General features: G+C 39.5%; 3 protein-coding genes across 6 annotated transcripts; 2 read left to right on the top strand and 1 right to left on the bottom strand.

The window, feature by feature from the left end:
* The first annotated feature begins 324 nt into the window (after nucleotides 1–324).
* LOC306939013 (ninjurin-1-like) lies at nucleotides 325–5,117 on the top strand. The gene is made up of 4 exons (XM_079523451.1): nucleotides 325–452; nucleotides 2,277–2,511; nucleotides 3,181–3,316; nucleotides 4,111–5,117. Exons 1-4 carry the CDS (start codon nucleotides 405–407, stop codon nucleotides 4,199–4,201), a joined length of 510 nt encoding a protein of 169 aa, XP_079379577.1. The 5' UTR covers nucleotides 325–404; the 3' UTR covers nucleotides 4,202–5,117.
* A 469-nt stretch (nucleotides 5,118–5,586) lies between these two features.
* crebzf (CREB/ATF bZIP transcription factor) lies at nucleotides 5,587–8,127 on the top strand. 2 transcript variants are annotated; one of them, XM_079530206.1, is made up of 4 exons: nucleotides 5,587–5,738; nucleotides 6,534–7,359; nucleotides 7,562–7,638; nucleotides 7,989–8,127. In XM_079530206.1, exons 2-3 carry the CDS (start codon nucleotides 6,584–6,586, stop codon nucleotides 7,581–7,583), a joined length of 798 nt encoding a protein of 265 aa, XP_079386332.1. In that variant the 5' UTR covers nucleotides 5,587–5,738; nucleotides 6,534–6,583; the 3' UTR covers nucleotides 7,584–7,638; nucleotides 7,989–8,127. The 2 variants fall into 2 exon arrangements, with proteins under 2 accessions (XP_079386332.1, XP_079386333.1); XM_079530207.1 differs by having other exon boundaries at nucleotides 6,534–7,638; nucleotides 7,989–8,061.
* A 4,480-nt stretch (nucleotides 8,128–12,607) lies between these two features.
* ndnl2 (necdin-like 2) lies at nucleotides 12,608–17,650 on the bottom strand. Of its 3 annotated transcripts, none has more exons than XR_013792228.1 (12): nucleotides 17,562–17,650; nucleotides 17,233–17,332; nucleotides 16,759–16,881; nucleotides 16,588–16,651; nucleotides 16,414–16,496; nucleotides 15,656–15,750; nucleotides 15,406–15,482; nucleotides 15,236–15,278; nucleotides 14,852–14,914; nucleotides 14,238–14,352; nucleotides 13,324–13,780; nucleotides 12,608–12,686 (listed from the first exon to the last, which is right to left on the bottom strand). XR_013792228.1 is itself a non-coding variant. In XM_079527666.1 (11 exons), exons 2-11 carry the CDS (start codon nucleotides 17,299–17,301, stop codon nucleotides 13,694–13,696), a joined length of 819 nt encoding a protein of 272 aa, XP_079383792.1. In that variant the 5' UTR covers nucleotides 17,302–17,332; nucleotides 17,562–17,650; the 3' UTR covers nucleotides 12,608–13,693. The 3 variants fall into 3 exon arrangements, 1 of the variants encoding a protein (XP_079383792.1); XR_013792229.1 differs by having other exon boundaries at nucleotides 12,608–13,447; nucleotides 13,579–13,780; XM_079527666.1 differs by having other exon boundaries at nucleotides 12,608–13,780.
* Between the last annotated feature and the right edge of the window lie 5,455 nt (nucleotides 17,651–23,105).

Genomic DNA, 23,105 nt, shown 5'->3' with positions numbered 1-23,105 from the left:
TCTTGCATTTTGATTTATGCATGTTGTTTAGGACCAACATACAGCTGATGCCAAACTTAATAGACTTTGTGAATGAATACATTAATTTTAGAGTAGCCTACTTTTACTCAATTATAAGGATATAGGCCCATTTGTGAAAAAAAGAAATGCCTACTTTTAAAGCAGCGGGCGGTCCGCTCTGAAGAACATTACATAAGTCACCAGTGGAGGGTGTAGTACACTGAGTAACTGACCTACACACGCCTAATTTAAACCCAGAGAGATAGGCTAGTAGCCTGCCCTGCCCTATAGTACAATAACTGAAAGCTACATTTTCCTTGCTGACGCGGAAATCTGGCTTCTGTAGCTTCTTCACGCGTAGGCTACTCAGGAGTCTGGACGGCCCAGCCCAGGACGGGAAGATAATGGATAGCGAGATGAGAACGAATAAACTTGGTGACACTGACAAAGAGGTAAGTAAAAAGACGTCAGACATGCACATTTGACGGCTGTCACTTCCTCTGAAATGTAATTACTGTCGGAGTGGCGCGCACGCACCCACCCAAAAGTTCTGGTGCAGTCTACATGTGTGACATTTTGGGGCGTATTTTAGCCAATTTGTGAATAGACTGCCCTGCTGCCTGCAACAATTACATTTTCGCAAGGATTTAATTATTTTAAGATACCGTATATTTCCAAATAACAGCCCTTACTCAAATAGCCGCCCACTACCTAATAACGGCCCAGGTTCTGACACCATTTTGCGTAATAACTGCCTCGTCCAAATAACCGCCCTCGTCCATATAACCGCCCATGGGCCGTTATTTGCAAACTTAGTCAGCCTCATTTATATTATTATATATACAGCTTGCTGAGTTTGCAGATCACTCACGTGGCCTCACAATAGCGCAACAACAAAGTCCTCTCACTCCTCCACATCCCCAAAATAAATATGCTATAGTTTCACTGTAAGTGCCATATACTCAGCATATGCACAACCAATTGTTTTAATTCAAAGTGGTATATATTCTGTGAAATGTTTGTCATGGGGGGAACTGCACCACTCAGTTCACACGGGTGTGATTTTTATAATTCCAAGTGGTAAATACTCTGAAATGTATATTTTCATTGGCTGTATAACTCATGTTTTTAATATGCCTTCATAATGATATGGAGATGGTAGGGTAAAGCCCTAGCCATGTAGCCTATATTTCAGTGGTAGGTCTACACACTCTCTCAATTAGGGATTTTCCCAGCGGTTAATTTCACTGATGTGTACAACCTTTATTCAAATAGTTGAAAATGAATTAATTACAAAACTGTGCACATGTATTTTTTTGTATCTATAAAGGCCAAACCTTGAAAGAACCTTTGAAAAAATATATAAAGAGTATAGGCTATGAATAGGCTTAGGCTATGACTAGGCCTTTTAAAATGTATTGGAATCTGGGTCAAATCAATTAAGCTCAGGAGCTGTATAAGCTCACCTATTCTCAATATTAAATCAAAAAGACAAAAGACTTTGCCTGCTATGTATGTTTATCATATATAAATTTGCACTTAAACATGCTCGACAGTAACTGTAACCAAATAATGGCCCTGTGCTGGCCGGTGCAAAAATAAATAACAGCCTACTGCAAATAACGGCCCATGGTTCCTTATAAACGCCCGGGGTCCGAATCGATTTTGCATATTAACAGCCCGGGCTACTATTTGGTAATATACGGTACACGTGTTAACAATTCTGGTTACTATCTCGTACTATAGTCATTTGTCCAAACATCTCTGGGTGCACCATCAGTCTCTAATGCAGCCTACCATCATGGTTGTAATAAACTAGTTCCATCTGAGATTATGCCAACTTTAGGCTATATATGTTGCTGACGCTGATGAAACTGCAATCATAGGTGGGTATGGTAGTATTCTCAATTATCCTATACTGTGCAACTATTATAGCTATATATAGCCTCGCCTATGCAGATCTATTTTATCTATAATTTATATCGGCAAAGATATTGGTGTAGAGGGGGAAAAGGAGGCGACCCACCCCACCCCAGGGCAACTTAGGCCCCATTTACACTGGCAGACAAATCTAACCTGAATCAGATCTGTGCCACATCAAGATTGAAATCTGATTGGTTTAAATGGTCACATGACTCATTTAAACAAATCCGATTCCAATCTGGATGCGGCTCAGATCTGATTCAGGCTGGATTTGGCTGCCAGTGTAAATAGGGCCTTAGTAGGCATATATAGTGATTCTTAAGTGGTTCATTAACTTCTCTCCAAACTCACAGGCATGCACAGATTCCTCTGTGAAGTTGTACAGGCGCATCAACCTGAATCGTTATGCCACTAAGAAGAGTGCAGCTCAGAGCATGTTAGACATATCGCTGCTGATGGCCAACTCTTCTCAGCTGAAGACTGTTCTGTACGTGGGGCCTCGGTACCGTTTCTACAGTCATCTCATCATCCTTCTGTCTCTCTCCATCACCTTACAAATCATGGTGGGAGTGCTCCTCATCTTCATTGGTAAGTAAATCTACCCCAAAGGGTTATTCACACTGACAGCAATCATGGAAGGTACCAACCTGCTCACTGGGACCAGTTAGACAGGTGTTAATGGGACCCTGTCGGTTCCCATATAGTTCCCTTTCTCTCCTCCATCCTTTATTTGTTTGTTTTTTCTCACTGTTTTTTGAGGGGCGCTACCTATATACAGGTTTAATGTTTGTGTTTAGTTCAATGTTTGTTTTAAAAACACCATTAACACAAACATTAAATGCCATTAATAATAAAGAGAATGTAATGTTTGTTTTGACACCGTTTGTTTTACATCATCATTACATCATCTAATCATAGCAACATGAGTATAGACTTTAATATATTGGAGTTAGATTAATAGAGGTTACACGTAAAACATACCTGTATGTATTAAGGTTGAGTCGTTGTATTGTCAGGAATAATAATGATTCCATAATGTGCCCTTATTGGCTATTGAGGATATCTTGGGTGAGTAAAAGGTACTGTGATCGGTGCAATCATGCGATCGAGTCGGTTGGGTATGTATGTTAGGGTAAAAATAGTGGTCTCTTATTGGCTCCTCGATGTAAGATGATAAGAGTGCCCCTCACTTCACACAGGTGTGTTTTTTATTATTGTGAGTTCATACTTTTTTTTGGTTGATGTATGTATCTGCAGTGAAACATGACCTAAACGATGTGAGGAAGCATGTCAAGCTGAACAATATGAACAACGCAGCAACATTGTTTGTGTTCTTCACGGTCGTCATCAACATTTTTATCATGGTGCTTGGAACCGAGGGACATGAACTTGGGTAGGCACACACTTAACTTTAGACACTAAGAAAGGGGTTACAGCTGAGTTACATACATGAACATGCGGGTGAACACACACACACACACACACACACACACACACACACACACACACACACACACACACTCTCTCTCTCTCTCTCTCTCTCTCTCTCTCTCTCTCTCTCTCTCTCTCTCTCTCTCTCTCTCTCTCTCTCTCTCTCTCTCTCACACACACACACACACACATAGAGTCACAGACCGGCTCGAGATGTGTGACAAAAAAGGGATGCCAATCATGCCACACATATTGTTTACCTGACATAGTATACAAAAGAAAACAAATAATCAGATAAGGCTAAGTAGTCTATCATAATAACCTTTGAAATATTGATACCCTGTGCCAAAATATGGAATCTGGCTAAAAAAATAAAAGAATAAACAGCATGATTGTCATTTGGAATGTTAAAGGCAACAACTTGATGGTCAAAGTAAGTGGAAGTATTTAGAAGGACTGGAAATAGTTATTGAGGTTTAACTTGTGAACAAAAAAGACTTAAAACACTTAAAAACGTAATTAAATAAGGCAACTACCGTAATCCTACTTCCTATCCTAATTCATGTCAGCTCTGACGTCCATTACATTTAAATGAGGGGGCACTAACTCAATATGTTCTGCTACATTGCTTTTTGCCTAACCAGGATTCATTTGAAAACATGAAATTTATAGAACGATGTTTTTAACAGTAATGAGATAAGTAATTGAAATAATTTGTCTTCAACCGTGATTTGTAACCACCACTGTGGTTTCCAGGTCATCGGTAACACCTGTGATGTCACTACCAGAACCATACACCTTTCATATGACCATTGAACAGACAGTTGACTGGAGCCATTCAATCTGAAGGACATCAAGCTCTAAGTTGGCCACAATGTGATTTTAATATCTGTAATGATATATATCAGGCACAATGATGGCAAAAAATGTCCACCATTCATTCAATAACAATCGAGAAGTAATTTCATGTTTCTGTGTACAATATAATGCCTATGTTGTGGTTTGCTGCTTAGTATTTGTTCACTTCTACAAAGTTTCAGCTAATGTGTGGTCATATAGAACCATGAAAAGAACTAGTTTTCAACCAAAATATAACTTGCGTTATTCAGTTGAAAATCTGTTGTACGATGGAAGTACTGTATAGATGAGTCTCCCTAAGGGTCAACATTAGAATTTGTACAGGGAAGCTCCTTGGAGGCCAATATTATGGGACAATATAGTAAGTAGCCTAAAGTAGGCTATATTGTATTGTGCATATTGTATTGTGTAAATTGTACATATTTTGCATAGTTTCTAGCTATTTCTGTTTAACTTGATGTCTTTATATTGTTGCTTATCTTTATGCAGTAAATCATTTGTATACCATTGCTCTACTTAATCAAGCTCACCAAGACAAATTCCTTGTATACATACCTGTCAATAAAAGTGTTCTGATGCTGTGATGATGTCATCCTTTGCTGTATCACAATACGTGACTTATTCTGATACAGCAAAGGATGACTGGTGGTGAGATTGCTGCTATTTGTTTAAAAAAAAAGCTTTATACCAACAGGACCCATCAACCAAAGACAATTGGATGGTCATTACAGAAGAAATATACATCATATTCATTCTTAGACTACAAGAGGACAAGTTCTATAAAAAATGGGAAAAGTGGGATCTCTTCCTCCTGCTCATTGCTAATGTATCAGAATTACATTGTTTTTTATTGTGTATTGTAATATATTATGATAAATGTAGCCCTTTGTGTTTTTTCCCCCTTTTTTTTCTTGTATTTGTTTTTTGTTGTGTGTTGTTGTTTTTTGCTGTTCTTGTCTTTTTTTCTTCTCAATAAAAATTAGGTGAGGGAAGAAAAGCTCTATATAGGCCTACCCTGTATAACATGTATAATATAACAATGCAATGTGACATAGCTCTGTTTACACAATGCTGTACCCCCTCCAACTGTATATACACTTTCCCCACTTTCAACTGTTTTTATTATATTTTGACACTTGCTTTGGCAATGTAAACGTATATTTTCTCATGCCAATAAAGCTCCCTTGAATTGAATTGAGTTCCATCAATAAGTCAAATTGCCTTATAAAGTGACGATTGCATTTACAGAGCCTCTGACTAGGTCTTCGTACTCCAGACCAGTAGGTGGCGGTGTATATTGCGTTAAACTACGTGCGACGGTGCGAGTGAGATTATGCACCACTGCGACTGCGCGTGGCCGTGCCGTGTGCGTATTTGTCAAGGAAGTCTGAGGGCCCCCGTTGTTCTCCTTGATCTTCTCTTTTTGGCATTTCTTATTTGAAAAGACGCTTTAATACATCGCGAAGAATTGTATCCTGCTTTTTATCTTATCAATACACATTTTGCTACAATTGATAGACGAGCAGGTAAGTGAATGAAGGTGTACGAGTTGCAAATAGATTGCTGCGTCATGCGTATGTTCAGTCTGCGAGCGCGGAACTTTAGCTTAGCTAAGCTATACTATCCAATAAGTTGTTATTGGGTCAAATAATAACCTAAACATGTTGAATTCGTGTTTTCATTATTAACGTTTGCAGATCACATGAAATGTAACATCTAAAAGTTATAACCGTTGTTTATAACGAACAGGCTAACGTCTAGCCCAAACTGGAAAAAGCCGATCTACAAGCTCACAAAGCGTCTCATCCACAACACGGAGTGGGCTTGTAGATTGACCTTTTTGGCGCACGACACCGTCGTGGCAAACGCGGCCCGTGGCCTGCTAACTGCAGATTATAGCAAGCAGCGAGCGTTAAAGCGAGGGAAACTTAAATAAGGACTTAACGGGGTTAGCTATTTTATTTAAGTGTTTTTTTCCCCTTGTTTTTTGAACGAGTAACAGATTTGAGCAAGTCTCCGTATTAGTAAGCTTCTGTGTTCAAGGCGAGTAGTGATTAGTGAAACGTTCTATTTACGTTTGTGGGACACGCGCGACGCGCCATCATTGCGGCTTGCATAACAAATGGTGCAAACATTTAGTCCGCAATATTTCAGGCCAAGAATTCAAATAGGTTTTGTTTTAAATGTAATGATTGGTATTTTATGCTGTTTGGGTTCTAGCCAGTGCCGTAGAGATTTAAACTACTCTGTCCTTGACATCCCTTTGTTTAGTAGTAGCATTGCATGTTTCTTATACCAAGTATCTGCTTGTTTTTTCGTAGATAAGAAATCTCAGTTGCTGGCTGTAAAGTCTGTCTTCTAACAAGCTAAAATGATCACCAGAAGAAGAGGCCGTGGAATCAACAACATTGAAGTGCAGTCACTTGAAGTTGAAGATGCTGTGGTAACAGTGGACAGTCCCCCAAGTTCATTGGATAGCTCATCAACGGAGGATATCGACACAGCTGGGCTAGAGCTAGATGATTTACTTGGAATTGAAGATTTTGAATGGACACTTGAAAGAGATGCAACCACATCGCTCTTTGATATGGGATTGACAGAACTGGGAGTGTACAATGCCATGGATCGTGATTCTGGAATCGACGCATCAACAACACCATCTCCAGAGAGAACCTCTTCTGATCCGAAGCACAGAAGCAGCAGAGAAGACAAATCTGGGCACAACAACAAAAATGCCATCGCCGCCAGGATGAATCGTCTCAAGAAGAAAGAATACGTTGATGGCCTGGAGAAGAATGTGGGATTTCTTTCGACAGAGAACCACACACTCAAGCAGGAAAACTCCCAGCTGAGCAAAAGAGTGGAAGAGTTGGAGGATGAGACCAGGTACCTGAGGGCCGTGCTGGCCAACGAGAGCATGTTAGCCCAGCTCCTGTCCAGGCTGAGCGGTGTCAATGGGATGAAATTATCTTCCTCGCTTTTACAGGGGCCAATGTCAAATGACCACGACTACGCTCTGCCCAGGAAACGTGTGAAAGTGGAGGAGAAAGAGACCTCCTCTGGCGTGTGTCTGCACGTGGACAAGAACCATGTCTCGGTGGAGTTCTGCACCAAGTGTGCTGAGAGCGCAAGCGCATCGCTCAAAATGTAGGGTCAAGTACTTCTATCTGTTTTAAGATATTGACACTGAACTTGATATGCCTCAGTATAATGAGGAATGGGGATTGATTAATGAACACTGTTGAGTTAGTCAATAGCAGCATTATCTTAAACTGCTGAATGTGCATGTTTGAAAATGTCATGAAAATGAAGTTTCAAGTACACGTTAACTGCTAAACCTTGTTGACAGTTTTTTTCTAGGTAATGGTTGATCTACCATGCGGGATGAATTGGCTGTCAGAACACCTTTGCCAGCTTGACTCCATGGTAAGGATCAGACAAGAAAAGATCTAGTTTCCCCTGCCAGAGTACTTGGTTAATCCTCCCACTCATTTTCTAAGTGCGTTGCACATAGCAGTTAATCTGTGATTAAGATTTTAGTCTGTACTAAATGTAAAGGCAAAAAAACATGTTTAGTTTGAGGTGAAGGTTCACAAAGTGAGTAATCATTGATGCGGTTTAATTTGGTTAGAACACTGAAATAGAAAGTGATCCATGATGTAAAAAATGTTATGTTGGCATCATGTTTTGGTTTGAATTGGTCTCTTTGTGAACCAGCACCATTGTACAGAAGAATACTTTTCATTTAGCGCCACCTATTTTTCTTTATGCTAAAGTGGATTCTGCTGGTGGAAGTTGAAGAGGCTCGACGAGCTGCTGCCAACGTGGCCTGGTATTTTTTTAAAGGTAGTATCGGTAACAAATGGTGTAAGTGATTGCATTTTTTACCAGCACACCACCACATCCTAGTACTATAACTAAAGCAGAATATATTAATGGAGAAGACAATTGCTGCATTATGTTGTAGTAACTATATGAGGCTTTATGGTCTCATTCTAATGTTTTGTATACACTAACATTTTGGAATGTAAATATCTAATTAACGAGCCTTTCCAAAATGACATTGTCTCAGTGGTGAATCATTTTCAATATAAGTGTAACAGAATGTTACTATGTGTATATTGATATCAGTGAATATCTGAATAAGCATTTTTTTGAGGAACATGGGTTTGGGGAAAGCTTTGACAAATAAATCTTATTTACATTATACTTCAGTTTCAGTTTAAACTGTTTACAATGTGTCTTGTTCTATGTTGATATTAATGCATCTCTTTTTCTCTTTCTAAACAGCAAGCTATCTGCAGTAAAAGATCTAACTATTCCTGAACATTTGGGTAAAGTCTGGTAAAGGTTCACAAAACAAATGGCCAAGACCTCATTTGAGTGGATGTGCAACAAACTCTGAGAACCCATTTTTCAGCATTAGTGTTACTCTATTCCCTCAGTGAAATCACCACCCCAAAAAAAGGACAAGCCCTGACTAATAACATGTATACTTTCCCCCCCTTCTTATATTGATCCCAAATGACTACCCATCGGGTCTATTTGCAGAATTGCCCTGTCGTCCACTTTATCCACCAGCCCCCATAGAAATGAGTTCATAAGCATATCGCTACTTATCTATTTGTTGGGGTAAAACTTTTTTTGCTATTACACATAGTTGTACCACACAATCCGCCAGTCTCTGTCCGACGACATAGTGGAGTGGATGTGGTTTCATCCCACGTTGGTCTGTTTTGCGGACTACCACAGCTTGTGTGGCACAACCAAGGCATGGATGCGTGTGCAATTACAAATAATAACGGGCTGTCAACGATTACATTTTTAAATTTGATTAATCATGGCTTAAAAAAAAATATGTCCAAAATATGCCCTGTTCTTGTGGGAACCAAAAGATAAGTGACTATGTTAGTGCTGCACAATTAATCGAAGAAAGATTGAGATCTAGATTCAGACACTTATGCAATCTCATTTTGTCCAATTATCTTTAGTTACTCTAATGTTTATTTTTTATATATAAATATTTTCATGAGAATCGTGATCTCAATTCTTGTGGAGGAAAATTGAGATTCACATTTGAGCAAGAATCGTGCAGCACTACTAAGTAGCTCTCGCTCTCATGTCTGTGTCTCACCCTGTTGTCGTATGTGATCTGAGCCACTACCTATGTAAATTGTGCAGCCTTTTATGGCAATAACCGACTTGTGTTTCTTACCCCATCCAGATAGGGCTAGATAGGTCTTCTCTTTCCATCTCGTTTGGATCTATCAGAGCGATGACTAGTGCAGAGTGGATGGGATTATGGGGTGGGTCATCTAAGCATGCATTCATTGCATTAAAACTTTTAATGTAATTTCACAAGTTAACTAACTCTATTTTGACAGCCCTACTAATAACAGATTCATGGAAGAAAAGAAAAGGGCAATATGCTTATGGAATCGGCCCAGTGCTTTGAGCAAATGGACCCATAGCCAGTAATTTGGGATCAATATAAGTAGGGGAAAAAGGCTGTTATTTCTGTCCGCAATTGTCCCGTAAGGACACTGTATAATGCTGCTCAGGGAGTGTTTGTTTTTAACCCATTAAACGTGAGAAACCATCTGTCATTTTAGATTTTTGCGTTGTCTATTAAAAACAATAGCAGATATACAAGCTCGCAGATTGTCACTTCTTGCCATGCTGCGAGCTTGTTCATCTGCTGTTGTGTGAAAACTACTGATTTAGAAGGCATTTGTAGAGTCTGCCTCAGGGCTTAATGTGTTAAAGTTAAATCTGAAGACAATTTCCCCCTTGTTTTCTTGGACACAAATCAGGAGCCATTTAGAACAAAGTTGTCTAGAATTAAATGATAAGGCTGTTGTATATTAATATTTTCCCTCAACATTGACTACAGAAAAACAAAGTGCTGCAATACAATGTATCCCCTATGTATTGTCCATCTAGCAGTTCTGGAAGTGGAACTCAAATCCAGAAACCATTATACAAAAATCATAGTTCTACTGTTGCTTTGGTAAGCATAATGGGCTTGGTTCATAACTGTAGGAAGTCCTGGGTTTCCTGAAGGTGGCATGCCTGGTTGCGGCCCAGTTTCCCATAGCTTCGGAAACATTTGAAGGTGTCATGTTTCTGGTTGAAATCTGCGGTCTATTCTGAAGAGCATGAGCTTGTATCGTCTGACTGTAACTCCAAAAAATACTGACAAATGGAGCTATAGTGTGCGGATCTACTTTTTTGCCCTTTTATCTTGGTTAACAGGCCCAGTGCCTAATTTCAAGAGGTCAAATGGGCGATAAAATCTGCTGCTGTGCCACTCAAGCAATGCTATGCGAAACTGAACTTGAAATGGGTATGGCATCTTCAGGAAACCCAGGCCCACAGAACCTATTCTTAATCACAACAAACAGGCATTATGCTTCCTGGAACAACTTATATTTTATTATATAATAAAGTGACTGATTGCTTTGTCAAACTCGTAGGAAAACCATTTTCAAACTGATATTGGAAAACAATGAAGCAATGTGAAGTTTCCTTAGGAAAAAGTGCAATGCATGTTGATTGCAATGATTTATGCTGACCAAAGCAACAGTATAGAGCTGATTATATGACAAGTTTATATGAGCTATAGTCTTACTTGTTACATGTCGACGATGACAATAAGGGGCAATACATACATTTTAGTGAATAAATTGTGGTTCTCAGGATGCTGCTGTTGGGACAAATTGCATATGGTCATAAATGGTAAAGGTATCATTTCAATTCTGTTTTAAGGGTGGATTTTTTTCCATTGTATTGAAGCACTATTGCTCCCTGCATTGACCATGCCATGCTACACAGGGCATTGATCCTACTGGCAGTGTGCACATGGTCCAGTGATTGTGAGATTAGCTGTGGACGACTCAACTTCACCTACAGAGACCCACTCTATATATATATATATATATATATATATAGAGGAATTAAAATCCCTAAAAGGTAGCCCATTTCAAATCAATGGAAGGCAAAGTACACATGTATTTATTTCAAATCTACATTGATTAGAAATTTGTTATGTGTATGTGTTTGCTCAGTACAGGGGTCTTCCTGTCTCCAGCTATAGTAAACTGGATACATTTTCAGAACGAGATATTAATTTGATCCAATCAAGAGATAACTTGTATAGGATGAACAAGTGCAATTGGAAATTAAATATCAGAAATTTGGAATTGTTTAAAATTTAAATTGATAAATAATCTGGAGATTATGTTCACTTGAGACCTGTTGAACACTTGGTTACTGTCGGACTCCGAATAGCTTCAACAAACAAACCTACTTGGATGTACTGGCAGATAATTAACTAGGCTTTATGTTGAGCACTGACATTACGATGTTGTCGTCTGGTATTAAGTGATATGAAGATGCAGTTGGTAAAAGGGTGACTTTGTTGGTATTCAATCTATGCATACACTACTTTGTATAGTTCTATATGCCATTGGTATAATGTGAATTCTAAAATTGAGTGGCACTCTTCATTTAATTTTACCACCTGGTAAACTGGGCCTAGGACTAACATCCTGTCATTTTACAGTATATTGGTCTTGTGTCCATCTTTTGTTAATGTCTCAAATCAATTCAGTCCATGCTTCATTGTTTTCCACTTTGTGCTGGCTGAATATAGCTTATTTCATGTACTGTATGTTAAACTAAAAACATGTTTAACATTTAAGGTTTTCTGCCATGTCATTTGGTAGCAGCTGTGTTTGTTTATTTGGTAATGTAATGGGAAATGAGACTGCCAAGTCTAAACAAAATTCTAATTTGGATGGTCTCTGCAAATAACTATCAAATTGTTGATTTTCGTAAAATCTTAAAAGCAGGTCAAAGAAGGGTTCAGTGACTGTCCACAAACAAATGTCCCATTGTGACTGTTTCATGCTCTTGATTACCATCTGCTGGTGAAACAATGTTAATGGCAGTGGTACATTTACTTGTGTAAAAGTTTGAGGTCATCTACTCTACATACATTAAACACTTAGAAAATACCAAATCTACAAGCTGAAATGAAATTACATATATTTTGACACTAATACTTGTGTACTTAACAGTAGTTCTACATTGATACTTCTACTTAACAATGGTGTACTGTAAAGTAACTAAGTACTATGAACTCAAGTTCTGTACTTGATTACATTTTAATTTTCAATACTTTTACTCCACTACATCTCATAGGCAAATATCGTATGCATCGCAATGTGTTGAGATTGTAGATCTGCTATTTTCTAATGGCAGATCTAGCTTGGGTCATTAACACACACACACGGTGTAGTATATTTGCACAGAACCATGTTGTACACTACAATACATTTTGCCAATGAAGAAGCTATGGAAGGAAATAATGGAGACTACAGAGGATCTCTAACACGGTCTACAAAAAAAACATTTTATTAAAGGTCCACTCATGAATTTTAAACAAATAGCCTCGGTACCCTGGCTTTTGGCTGAATGTGGCTGGGGTTGAGGAGACACTAATGCAAATGTCAAAATATGAAATAGGAAGGCTTAGACATTCATTAGGACTATTCTATGAATAATCAGTATGGCAGGATTAGTAGTCTGGCATCTGACAGGCTATATAGTATTTTTTTATTGGCCTAAAATATTGTATGTATATATATATATACATACACACACATACATCAATCCACTTGCTGACGGGCTGTGGGTATTGGGCAATTCTTATTTTCATTAACATCCTATGGCAGGCAAAGATGTCAAACTTTCCTTATGCTTTAAGTAGTGACATGTCAAACTCGGGGGTTTCCATGATTCTGAATCCATTCCAAGCATTAGTTTTGCACAAAAAACACTCAGTGGCTATGGCTGTTTTTAGCCAAAGGAGTGTATTTTGTGCAAAACTAATGCTTGGAATAGATTCAGAATGGAAAGTTTGACATTTTTGCCTGCCATAGGATGTTAATGGTAGGGTCACAAGAAACCCCTATAAAATAAATTGCCCAATACCCACAGCCGGTCAGCAAGTGGATTCATGAATATATGTATATAGACAATATTTTAGGCCAATAAAAAAAAAGACTATATACCAAATTTCCCACCCGTCCACCTCGACGGCCGGACTATAGCTGCTATGAAGGCCTCCCTGTCATCCCCAGGACTGAACACAACCTTAGTTATCACACAATCTCTTAAGAAGTTTATGTGCAATGAACAATTATGTGGTGTAAGTGAACATAAATTCTAATAACAGTGTGAACATTTTACCTGGTCCCATCTCTCATACTACTTATATGTACATAATACATTTAGCAAAAACAAAATGCCTTACTGTGTGAGATGTGTCACAGTGACATTGACCCTCTTAATGAGTAACCACTCGAAAATATTCAGGACAGGAGCAATCCTGTACCCTTAACTGGGTTTCCCTCTTTTCTCCTCTACCACCAAAAACAAATGATCTGTAATGAAGCCCCCTCCCAAACAAAAGTGATTATCTCTGACTACTGGTGCTGGCTTGGGTGTTGCTGGTGGCCTCTCTGTATGGCTGACTCCAGGTCTTAGGATCCTGGTCATGGATCTATATAAAAAATTAAGTAATTGCACAACTTTGGTTAGGGCACAATACATGAAATGATTTGTTTCAATGACATTTCCTCCATTTACAGTAGACAGTCCTTAATGTGAAACTAAATGGCTTTTAGGCCATGTAACAGCAGTACTTTAAATGAGTTACTTGGCAGTCAGCTCTTGTTAACACTGGTGGAGCCACCTTGACTATTCAAGGAGAGGGGAAATACACTGTTGTAGTACAATAATTGTACTACAATAGTTGTAGTACAATGTAATAGGTTTCAGGGGCCCAAGGACTTCACTGGCTTCAACAGCTATAGTATATGTAGATGAGTAGATGTTGCCTCACCTGGTCCTAGACAAGCAGGCAGTATAGATTCTATATTGTTTGCTTGTCTAGTACTAGGAGGTGAGTTTTAGTAGGTGCATACACAACATGGCACAAACAGATATACACAGCTTACCTGACCCATAAACTCCAGGATTTTGATTTTTGACACTTCCAATTCTGCACGTTGACCCCAGTGAAACTCATGCTCAATTGGCTCTGTGTGAGGAATTCTGACATATTCCAGGTACCTTGATGTACACAAAAACACACAAATGCTACATTGAAAACACAACACTATTTTCTGATTTTACTTATGAGAAAAATAAAACATAACCTATAGATAGGTAATATAACCTAAAATAGCCGATATACAAGCTCGCAACGCGAAGTGACACGGTACATGCTTGTAGATCTGCCATTTTCACTAGTTTGGGTCCCAGGCAAACATCTAATCTCTTTTGGGTCTCAACCTGAAAAGTTTTAGAACCACTGCTCTAGAAACACATAATTGCCGTTGGGCAGAAAACTTGCATCTCTATATTTCTTCTTTTTCTTTGTAAAGTAATGCCCTACTTCAGCATACAAGAGTGTCACAAAAGTGGTGAAAATAGCAGATCTACAAGGAATGCGATGTGTTCTGTGCTTGCAATGTGCTTTTATATCCTGTAAGTGCTATAGAAGCTTTTTTGAACAGGTAAAAAATCTGTTCATTTTAGCCACAAGAGAAAACAATTATCAGTTTCTCACCTTTGACGTACAAATTCATCTGTGACCACCTTCTTTACATCACCAAACTCTTCATGCTTCTCTCTGTAGAGCATCAAAACAAAAGCATTAATTACGATGTACCTTCCATAAAAGGACCAAAGTACTGGGTTAAGTGGGCATCATACTTGACTATGAGGCCGACAGCTGATGCTTTACATCAGAAAATGGTTAACATTACAGAGTATGATGTATATTAACATGTCACTAAAACACTGAATGTGAGATAAAGTAAATGACAAAGTAACATTTTTTTTAGTTAAAATACAAAATGCATTATTCTCAGGGGCAGTACCAAAGGATTGCCAAGATTTATGCTTGATATGAGAACAAGGAAAGACAACACAGAGACAGAATCCGTCTTACCCCTGGTCAACACGTAATTTCTTCAGTGTGTTCCAGATGAGAGCTGAAACACAAATCATGACCAGAGAGATGTTATTTTTACCATTATGTGCCTCTGTGTAACATATGTCAATTAATTGGACAAATGAACCGATACTTCAGTGACCATCATCCAGAAAGCTAGGACTTACATTCTTTGACCGCTCCTCCCTTCATGAAAATAGTGCTTAAGATCACAAAGAGCAGACCCATTTTGGGGTTTGTAGGCCTTAAACAAACAAGAACATTTTGATCAATTAAATCCAGCTATCAAAATGTATTAAACAATGGCCATTGAAAACAATTGATGTGGATAATCTATGGTGAAATATCTGCTTTTATATTCATGTTGTAGACAATTAATGAAATCCATCGAACAGGGTTGAAATACAAGACACTCACGTGTCCAGTGAGGCTCCCTCAGCCGTCTCCAGCTTATTAATCAGTATGTAGATGTGATTTTTGGTATCGATTTCAACCAGTTTAAGACCAAAGACCTGCAAGGAAGAGGATCGACAGGGTGAGGTGGAAGTTCAAAACATGTACAGCCCCAGTCTGGCTGTGAGAGAAAATTCCAACTCGTTGTCCTTGATCAGTCCTTGAGCAGAATGAGGGCCTATCAGTCGCTCAACATCACATGATGTTGAGGGAATTATTCTGTCCTTTCTTTCTTTTTAGACAGAATCTGATAGGCTAAAAGGCCTTGCAAACGTGAAGCGAGGAACGCAGGCGTTGTTGCCTGGATCAACATAGGTCTCCTCCAGGTCTGTTGAAGAGGGGTGCAACAACGCAAGCGAAAAAAAACAAAAAACAGAATCCAGGTCTGGTATGTGGTGTGCACGTAACGAGCACGCGAGCAAAACAAATTCACGGGGACGCGCTCACGTAAATACGCTTGCGTTGTCGCACCGCGACTTCTCCGAGCAAAAGCGCAGGTCTCATTGAAAATGAACTATAGGCGCGTTTTATTGCTCCCCGTTTGCAAGGCCCTTAAGACTGATTCATGTCTTTATGAATATTCATTCATTTTAAACTTTGGTTGATTGTTTGATATTAAGATTGTGAGTTGTGTGTTTCTGGCTTATTGTCATCACAACCTTACACTGAAACCCAACAAACCTTTGTCAGGGCTGCCCATGAACATGTAGCTCAGTACACACCTGCTCAAAGATCTGTGATGCTCTCTTCAAGATCTCAGGGTAGACGTTTCTGTACTCTTTCACCACCACATGTTTCACAAGGTCTAGAAGAGAGAGAAGAGGAATGGTGTATCAGACTTAAAACACTTAAAAAATGCAACGACCGTGAGGCGTTTGTGTGAGACTGTGACATACCTGATCGACGTATGGGAAGCTTTTTCTGATCCTTCACCAGGAAGTACTGCACCACCTCTGCAGTCTGATGGAAAGAAAGACAACGTGTGTGATTAAAAAACAACATGAAAGCCAAAGGTATGTTCACTTTTTCCCCCACAGACACCATGTGTGCTTTATGCCATTCATTACCTTTTGGTCAACCTGGGCCTGTGTGAGCTTCTCCAGTCCTCTCTGGACCTGTGATGTGCTCGGTTGAGTGAATGTAATATCGTCATCCTCTCCTTCACCCACCAAAGTATCTGAGGCGGCGCTCTGAAACACATCACACAGCAGAACGTTGCGACTTGCAAGCGCATCCAAACTCCAACACTTAAATAATCAACTGCACATAATTTATCGACAGATACTAGTAGCTCATAACATGTCTATGGGGGATTTTTATGAAACAAAAACTTGACAGATACAAAGGGGTTATAATCCAAGCTTTCTGTACAGCTGAAATGTTGGCTTAGTTTAACATAGTTGAAAACAATACATTTTCATGATACATTTCTGTTTGGCATGGGCTGTCAAGAGTTGTTGCAACTCCAGATATTTCCAGATATTAAAAATAGTATATTTTGCCTGCAAAGTTGAAAGTACAGTGAGTGACCAGTCTTTTACCCGTTTTCCTCTTCCTCTGCCCTGGCTCTGAGGCTGGCTCTGTCCCCCCCTCGACCTCCTCTGTGACATGGTGGCCACCCTTTATCTGACGACAAAACAACTGTAAAACAAAGTAAAGTAATTCGTTAAGCAATAAGTAATTTCCCTCAAACTTAGCGTTGAGAGGTTGCATCAGGGTTGCATGGTTATCAATAAAGTCGTTCGCGCGTGAGACCCAACTACAAAAATACATAAACAGCTAGGATATGATGTGATGTGAAGCTAAACTAGTGTTACCTCGCTGTTCACAACCATCGGCCTCATATAAAAAAAAGATAAAAAATACTCACTTCACTTGCTCATTGTTTTGCAGCATAGAATTGCACGTTTCCTCTTCCTCAAAACAAACTCCCTCTTTTTTTTTTCTTCTGAGTTTATTTACTGTTGGCAAACGATCTTTGAGTGGTGCGTTACCGCCACCACCTGGGCAGGAGTCGGGAGCCTGGTCGGGAGTGTGAAATGAAATGAAATTATTACTATATTTACCCAGGGTATCTGGGCTAAGCTCAAGAACTTGTTTCCAGCCAGGCCCTGCTCATAGAACACATTTCATCGTAGTGGTTCAATGCCTTGTTCAAGGGCACTTCAGCGGTGGTAATTTTAACGTGTCGGGCCGCTGATTCGAACTGGCGACCTTCCGGTATCAAGACCGATCCGCTATCCGTTCGGCCACCGCTGCCACTAAGGGAACAGTAGCCCAGAGATATATCTATGCAGTAGCCTAGATATAAAAAGATTATTTTATCACTTTCGTTTTTCAAACTTAACAATGTGACATATATTGTGCCTTCTGTTTCCTCAAGAAACATTAATTCATTCTGGTCAGGGGCAGGGGATCTTAGTATAATCTGATCTGACAGAAATAATTGACTTTAAAGAAACACATTTTTTCTGTTTTTTTGTTTGTTTCTGAACAAATATGAACTTTTCTAAAATTCTAGCCCACAACAGAAATCTGGACCATGCTTACATTTTCGGACCGAACGTTGGTATTTTGGCATAACCTGATCAACAGTAGGAATTGAATAAAAAAAAACACATTTTTTCTGCCATGTCTGTCTGTCTTGTCAGTTCAAACCCCACTCAAATCTTTACTTGCCAATATCTGCCATTGAGCCCTATTGTACATTTCTCAAATTTGAAAGCACTATATTTCTAAAACTATGAAACATTTCAAAGATTCCTTTTCAGGCAAACATGTCCACCATAAGATGAACCTAAAGGTTTGAAGGGGGTTTCTAGGTGTAAGTATGTAGGACTAGTAGCATGCCAAAGTTTGTGCTATTGTCATTGAGAATGCATTGGGCGTTTAAGTTAAATAACTCAGAAACTACAAAACATTTCAAAGTAAAAAGTTCCAGCATGTGTCTCCACAGTAAGCTGAATTATAAAAAGTGTGAATGGAGTTTCTAGGTGAAAGCGATTTGCCATGAAAGGTGAAAGTGAAAGAAATATGAAAATCATGAAAAAACGACATACTATAGTCCATGGTTTCGGATGGCATACTATAGTATGTCATTTTTTGTGCTTTTTGAGGATTTGAAAAAAAAGATGAAAATCACGAAAAAACGACATACTATAGTTCATGGTTTCGGACGGCATACTATAGCATGTCGTTTTTCGTGATTTTGGAGGATTTGAAAAAAAGATGAAAATCACAAAATAGGCCTACTACAGTTCATTGTTTCAGACAGCATACTATATTATGTCATTTTTCATGATTTTGGGGTACTATTAGTCCATGAGCCAGACCCCCCTAATTTGCGGGTTAATTACGAAATGGGTGGGCAAATTCTTGTTTGAATTTTTGACTAGCTGTACATCTCTACTTCACATTTTTGTATGATAACAATCGCAGACTAGCAGCTTAGTGGTTGTTATCATGCATTGAATACATGCACCCCTATATTGCCACATGCAAATTGTGACAACACATATATGATCAACTTTTGAACCTTACTTTGTGTAGAGACCAATGAAACCACTTTTCTGCATAATTCAAATATGGGGAATTGATTGGAATGGTTATTTTACTTCCACAAAACTTCCATATATGCTTAAATGGGCTTTTAATGCAGTATTTTGCACACACATCTAAGAAATTTAAAATAAGGCTTGCAAATATCCCCATTTTGGAAGTGTGTGCTAAGAACCAACATGTTACCCGCACACTGCCACTTGCTGGTTCAAGAACTTTATTTTAAAGAGTCATATAGCAACGTTTCGGCCTTTCGGCCTTCTTCAGGCATCAATGGCTATAGAAAACTGCTCACCATTCTAAGCTTTAATATGAGTGGTAACATGTGTTTATACGTTTTGTAACTCTAGAGATATAATTAGAAACACTATTATAGTGTGATAACACGAGCCAGGGCCATAGCTATAGAATCAAATGGGTGGGCAAAGCTGGTGTGATTTTTTTTTTTTTTACTTGTTGTGCATCTCTACTTCACAGTTTGGCATGATAACCATTGCAGACACATAGCTTAGTGGTCGTAATCATGCATTGAATATGTGGACACCTATATTACCACACACATTCTTACAAAAATATATGATCAACATTTGAGCCATTATTGTGTAGAGACCTATAATCACACCTTTCTGCATAATTCAAGTATGGGTAATTGATTGGAATAGTCATTTTACTTATTAAATACTTTCATATATGCTTAAATGGCTTTTTAATGCAAAATTCTGCACACAAATGGAATAATTAGAAAATAAGTCTTTCCCAATTTGAAAATATATGCTGAATGAGGACATCAACACATTACGCCACCAGCTTTTCAACGTGGGGCACTTGAGTTGAGCCAGCTGACACCATGCAAGGACTGTCTTTTCACTTTTCATGCATGCCATGCGTGCCAACTACCAGGCTGGCATTTGGAGAGGGAGTCTTCAACAACACCTGCAAGTCCCAAGCCTAGTTCAGCATGGCTGGGCCAGAAATGTCGAATGGATGCAGGGATCTCCAGCTCCTGATGTAGTGTTGCAGCTGCTGCAGTCGCAAATGCAAGCTCCCAGGATGCACATGCTTGACATGGCTTGAAATGCACATCAATGTGTAAATTACAAACATGCAATAACCAACCCCAAGAAGAGGACCTGATTATCACAGAGGCAGCCTTGACTGACTCGGAAATAAAGGACTGAATTTACCAGTGCAGTGCCCGTGGGAGCCTGGGCAGGGGCCCTGCCCAGAGCCTGGGCAGAGGACTTTTGTGGTGGTTCTGGACAACCGTGGGTCTGACCGACTCGACACCTTATATTGTAAGGACCTCTTTAAAAACAACATTGCTGATAAACTGGCACTTCTTGTTTGTCTCTTCATCTCGAGCAAGAATGCCTGCTTGATTTGCTAACCCTACTGGCCGCCACATAGAACTGGCCATGGCTGAAGAAGTCCCTCATGCAGAAGACCCCAACACGGTGTAGTGTCTGGCCCTGAGACTTATTGACAGTCATGCCGAAGCAGGGTCTCACTGGAAACTGTTGGCGGGGCAGAGTGAATGGATAGATGATGTCGGTTGGACACAGGGTGATGCGTGGACTTCATCATCCCGCATTGACACCAATCACAGATCTTGCAGCTTTAGGCGTGCATCTCGTGCTTTGTCTGACTCAGCTCTCCGTGCACGTTGGTGTGCGTCGCGCATCCAGTTGCGGTAGGCTCGGGTACCTTTGGGCATATTGGCATGTAAAAAAGGTGATCTGTAACTGCCATCTATTAGCCAATATATCATTCTGTTGAGCTGGTCAAGTCATGGTGATGTCAGCGGTATCACCTTTTATGCCCATCTTTGTCAGGCATGCCCAAATATGGAGTCTATGCAGATGTCAGAAGTCGGTGGGACGAACCCGTATTTAGGCATGCCCAAATATAGAGTTGCAGAGGCAGAGGCCTTGTGATGTTAGCTGTGGCCCGGGCAGAGGCCTTTTGTGGCGGTTCTGGACAACCATGGGTTCGACCAACTCGACACCATGGAACGCGTGTGTCGAATTTGAAGTAGGTGGGGCGAACGGTTCTCGTGTTACATGGATTACAGACGTACAGCTGTACAGACACAGAGACTTTTATATTTACATTTATAGTTAGATGATACATTGGCTACTACCGGTATATGGACATTGAATATTCCCTCGTTTAAAACCTTTGACTTTGACATGTTAACAAAATGAAAGAAGAATGTTGACTCTGTCAATACAATATTCAATCCAATATTTGGATTGAATATTGATTCGGGAAAGTTAGGCAAAATCAGGCATATTTTCCTAAATAATGCCTAATTTGCATATTTAAATATACAATTTCAGAAAACTTGTAATACAATAAATCATTGTTTGCATGTAATTAATCAACTAGGGAAGTTTCATGGTGATCACTAGTTCTTAATTTTTTTCATCCTATTCACCCATCATGTATATAGGTGAAAATAACAAAATGTGTGATAAATATGAAAAAGCTGCTCCTGTGGAAGTGTTATCATATATTAATTTACTTATATTGACCTTCTAAACAATTTAATATAGGTATGGTTTTGCCCACTCATTTCGTAATGAAAACTTGTCCGGCTCATGGACTATATGTCAGAGCCAGGAATTGAACCTGTGGCCTCCTGATTCCCAGGCAGGCTCTGTACCCAGTGAGCCACTGTGCTTGCTGTGTACAATAAGCAAAAAAGATAATGATAGAAGAGCCAGCGTGAGGGAAAAGCGTGACGGAAAGGCGTGACGAAACAGTGTGACGGGAAATCGTCTGTCTGTCTGTCTGTCTGTCTGTCTGTCTGTCTGTCTGTCTGTCTGTCTGTCTGTCTGTCTGTCTGTCTGTCTGTCTGTCTGTCTGTCTGTCTGTCTGTCTGTCTGTCTGTCTTCCTGTCTGTCCACCGTAAGTATGTAGGACTAGTAGCATGCCAAAGTTTGTACTATTGCCATTGAGAATGCATTGGGCGTTTAAGTTAAATAACTCGGAAACTACAAAACATTTCAAAGTAAAAAGTTCCAGCATGTGTCTCCACAGTAAGCTGAATTATAAAAAGTGTGAATGGAGTTTCTAGGTGAAAGTGATTTGCCATGAAAGGTGAAAGTGAAAAAAATATGAAAATCACGAAAAAACGACATACTATAGTCCATGGTTTCGGACGGCATACTATAGCATGTCGTTTTTCGTGATTTTGGAGGATTTGAAAAAAGATGAAAATCACGAAAAAACGACATACTATAGTTCATGGTTTCGGACGGCATACTATAGCATGTCGTTTTTTGTGATTTTGGAGGATTTGAAAAAAATATGAAAATCACGAAATAGGCCTACTACAGTTCATTGTTTCAGACAGCATACTATAGTATGTCATTTTTTCATGATTTTGGGGTACTATGTCAGAGCCAGGAATTTAACCTGTGGCCTCCTGATTCCCAGGCTCTGTCTGTCTGTCTGTCTGTCTGTCTGTCTGTCTGTCTGTCTGTCTGTCTGTCTGTCTGTCTGTCTGTCTGTCTGTCTGTGTGATTTTTTAATGATAAAGTATCTGTTGACCTATCTATCTATAAATGCACCACGTCTCTGTATGTCTGTACGTGTGTCGTCTGTAATGCACATAACTCAAGAACACACGTGTTCCACACCCCTGCAGGGAGTGCAGTGCCCAGTGTCGAGTCTGTCAGACCCATGGTTGTCCAGAACCGCCACAAAATGTCTCTGCCCAGGCTCTGGACCGGGCCCCTGCCCAGGCTCCATATATGGAGCTGGCTTGTTCTGACACCACAAATATGTTCTGACATCTGCATAGACTCCATATTTGGGCATGCCATATTTGGAGCTGGCCTGTTCTGACATT

This window comes from Electrona antarctica (assembly GCF_951216825.1).
Source record: "Electrona antarctica genome assembly, chromosome: 2".
NCBI classification, from domain to species: Eukaryota; Metazoa; Chordata; class Actinopteri; order Myctophiformes; family Myctophidae; genus Electrona; species Electrona antarctica.
Note: the sequence above shows the minus strand (reverse complement) of the source record. Positions and strands in the feature narration are given on the sequence as shown.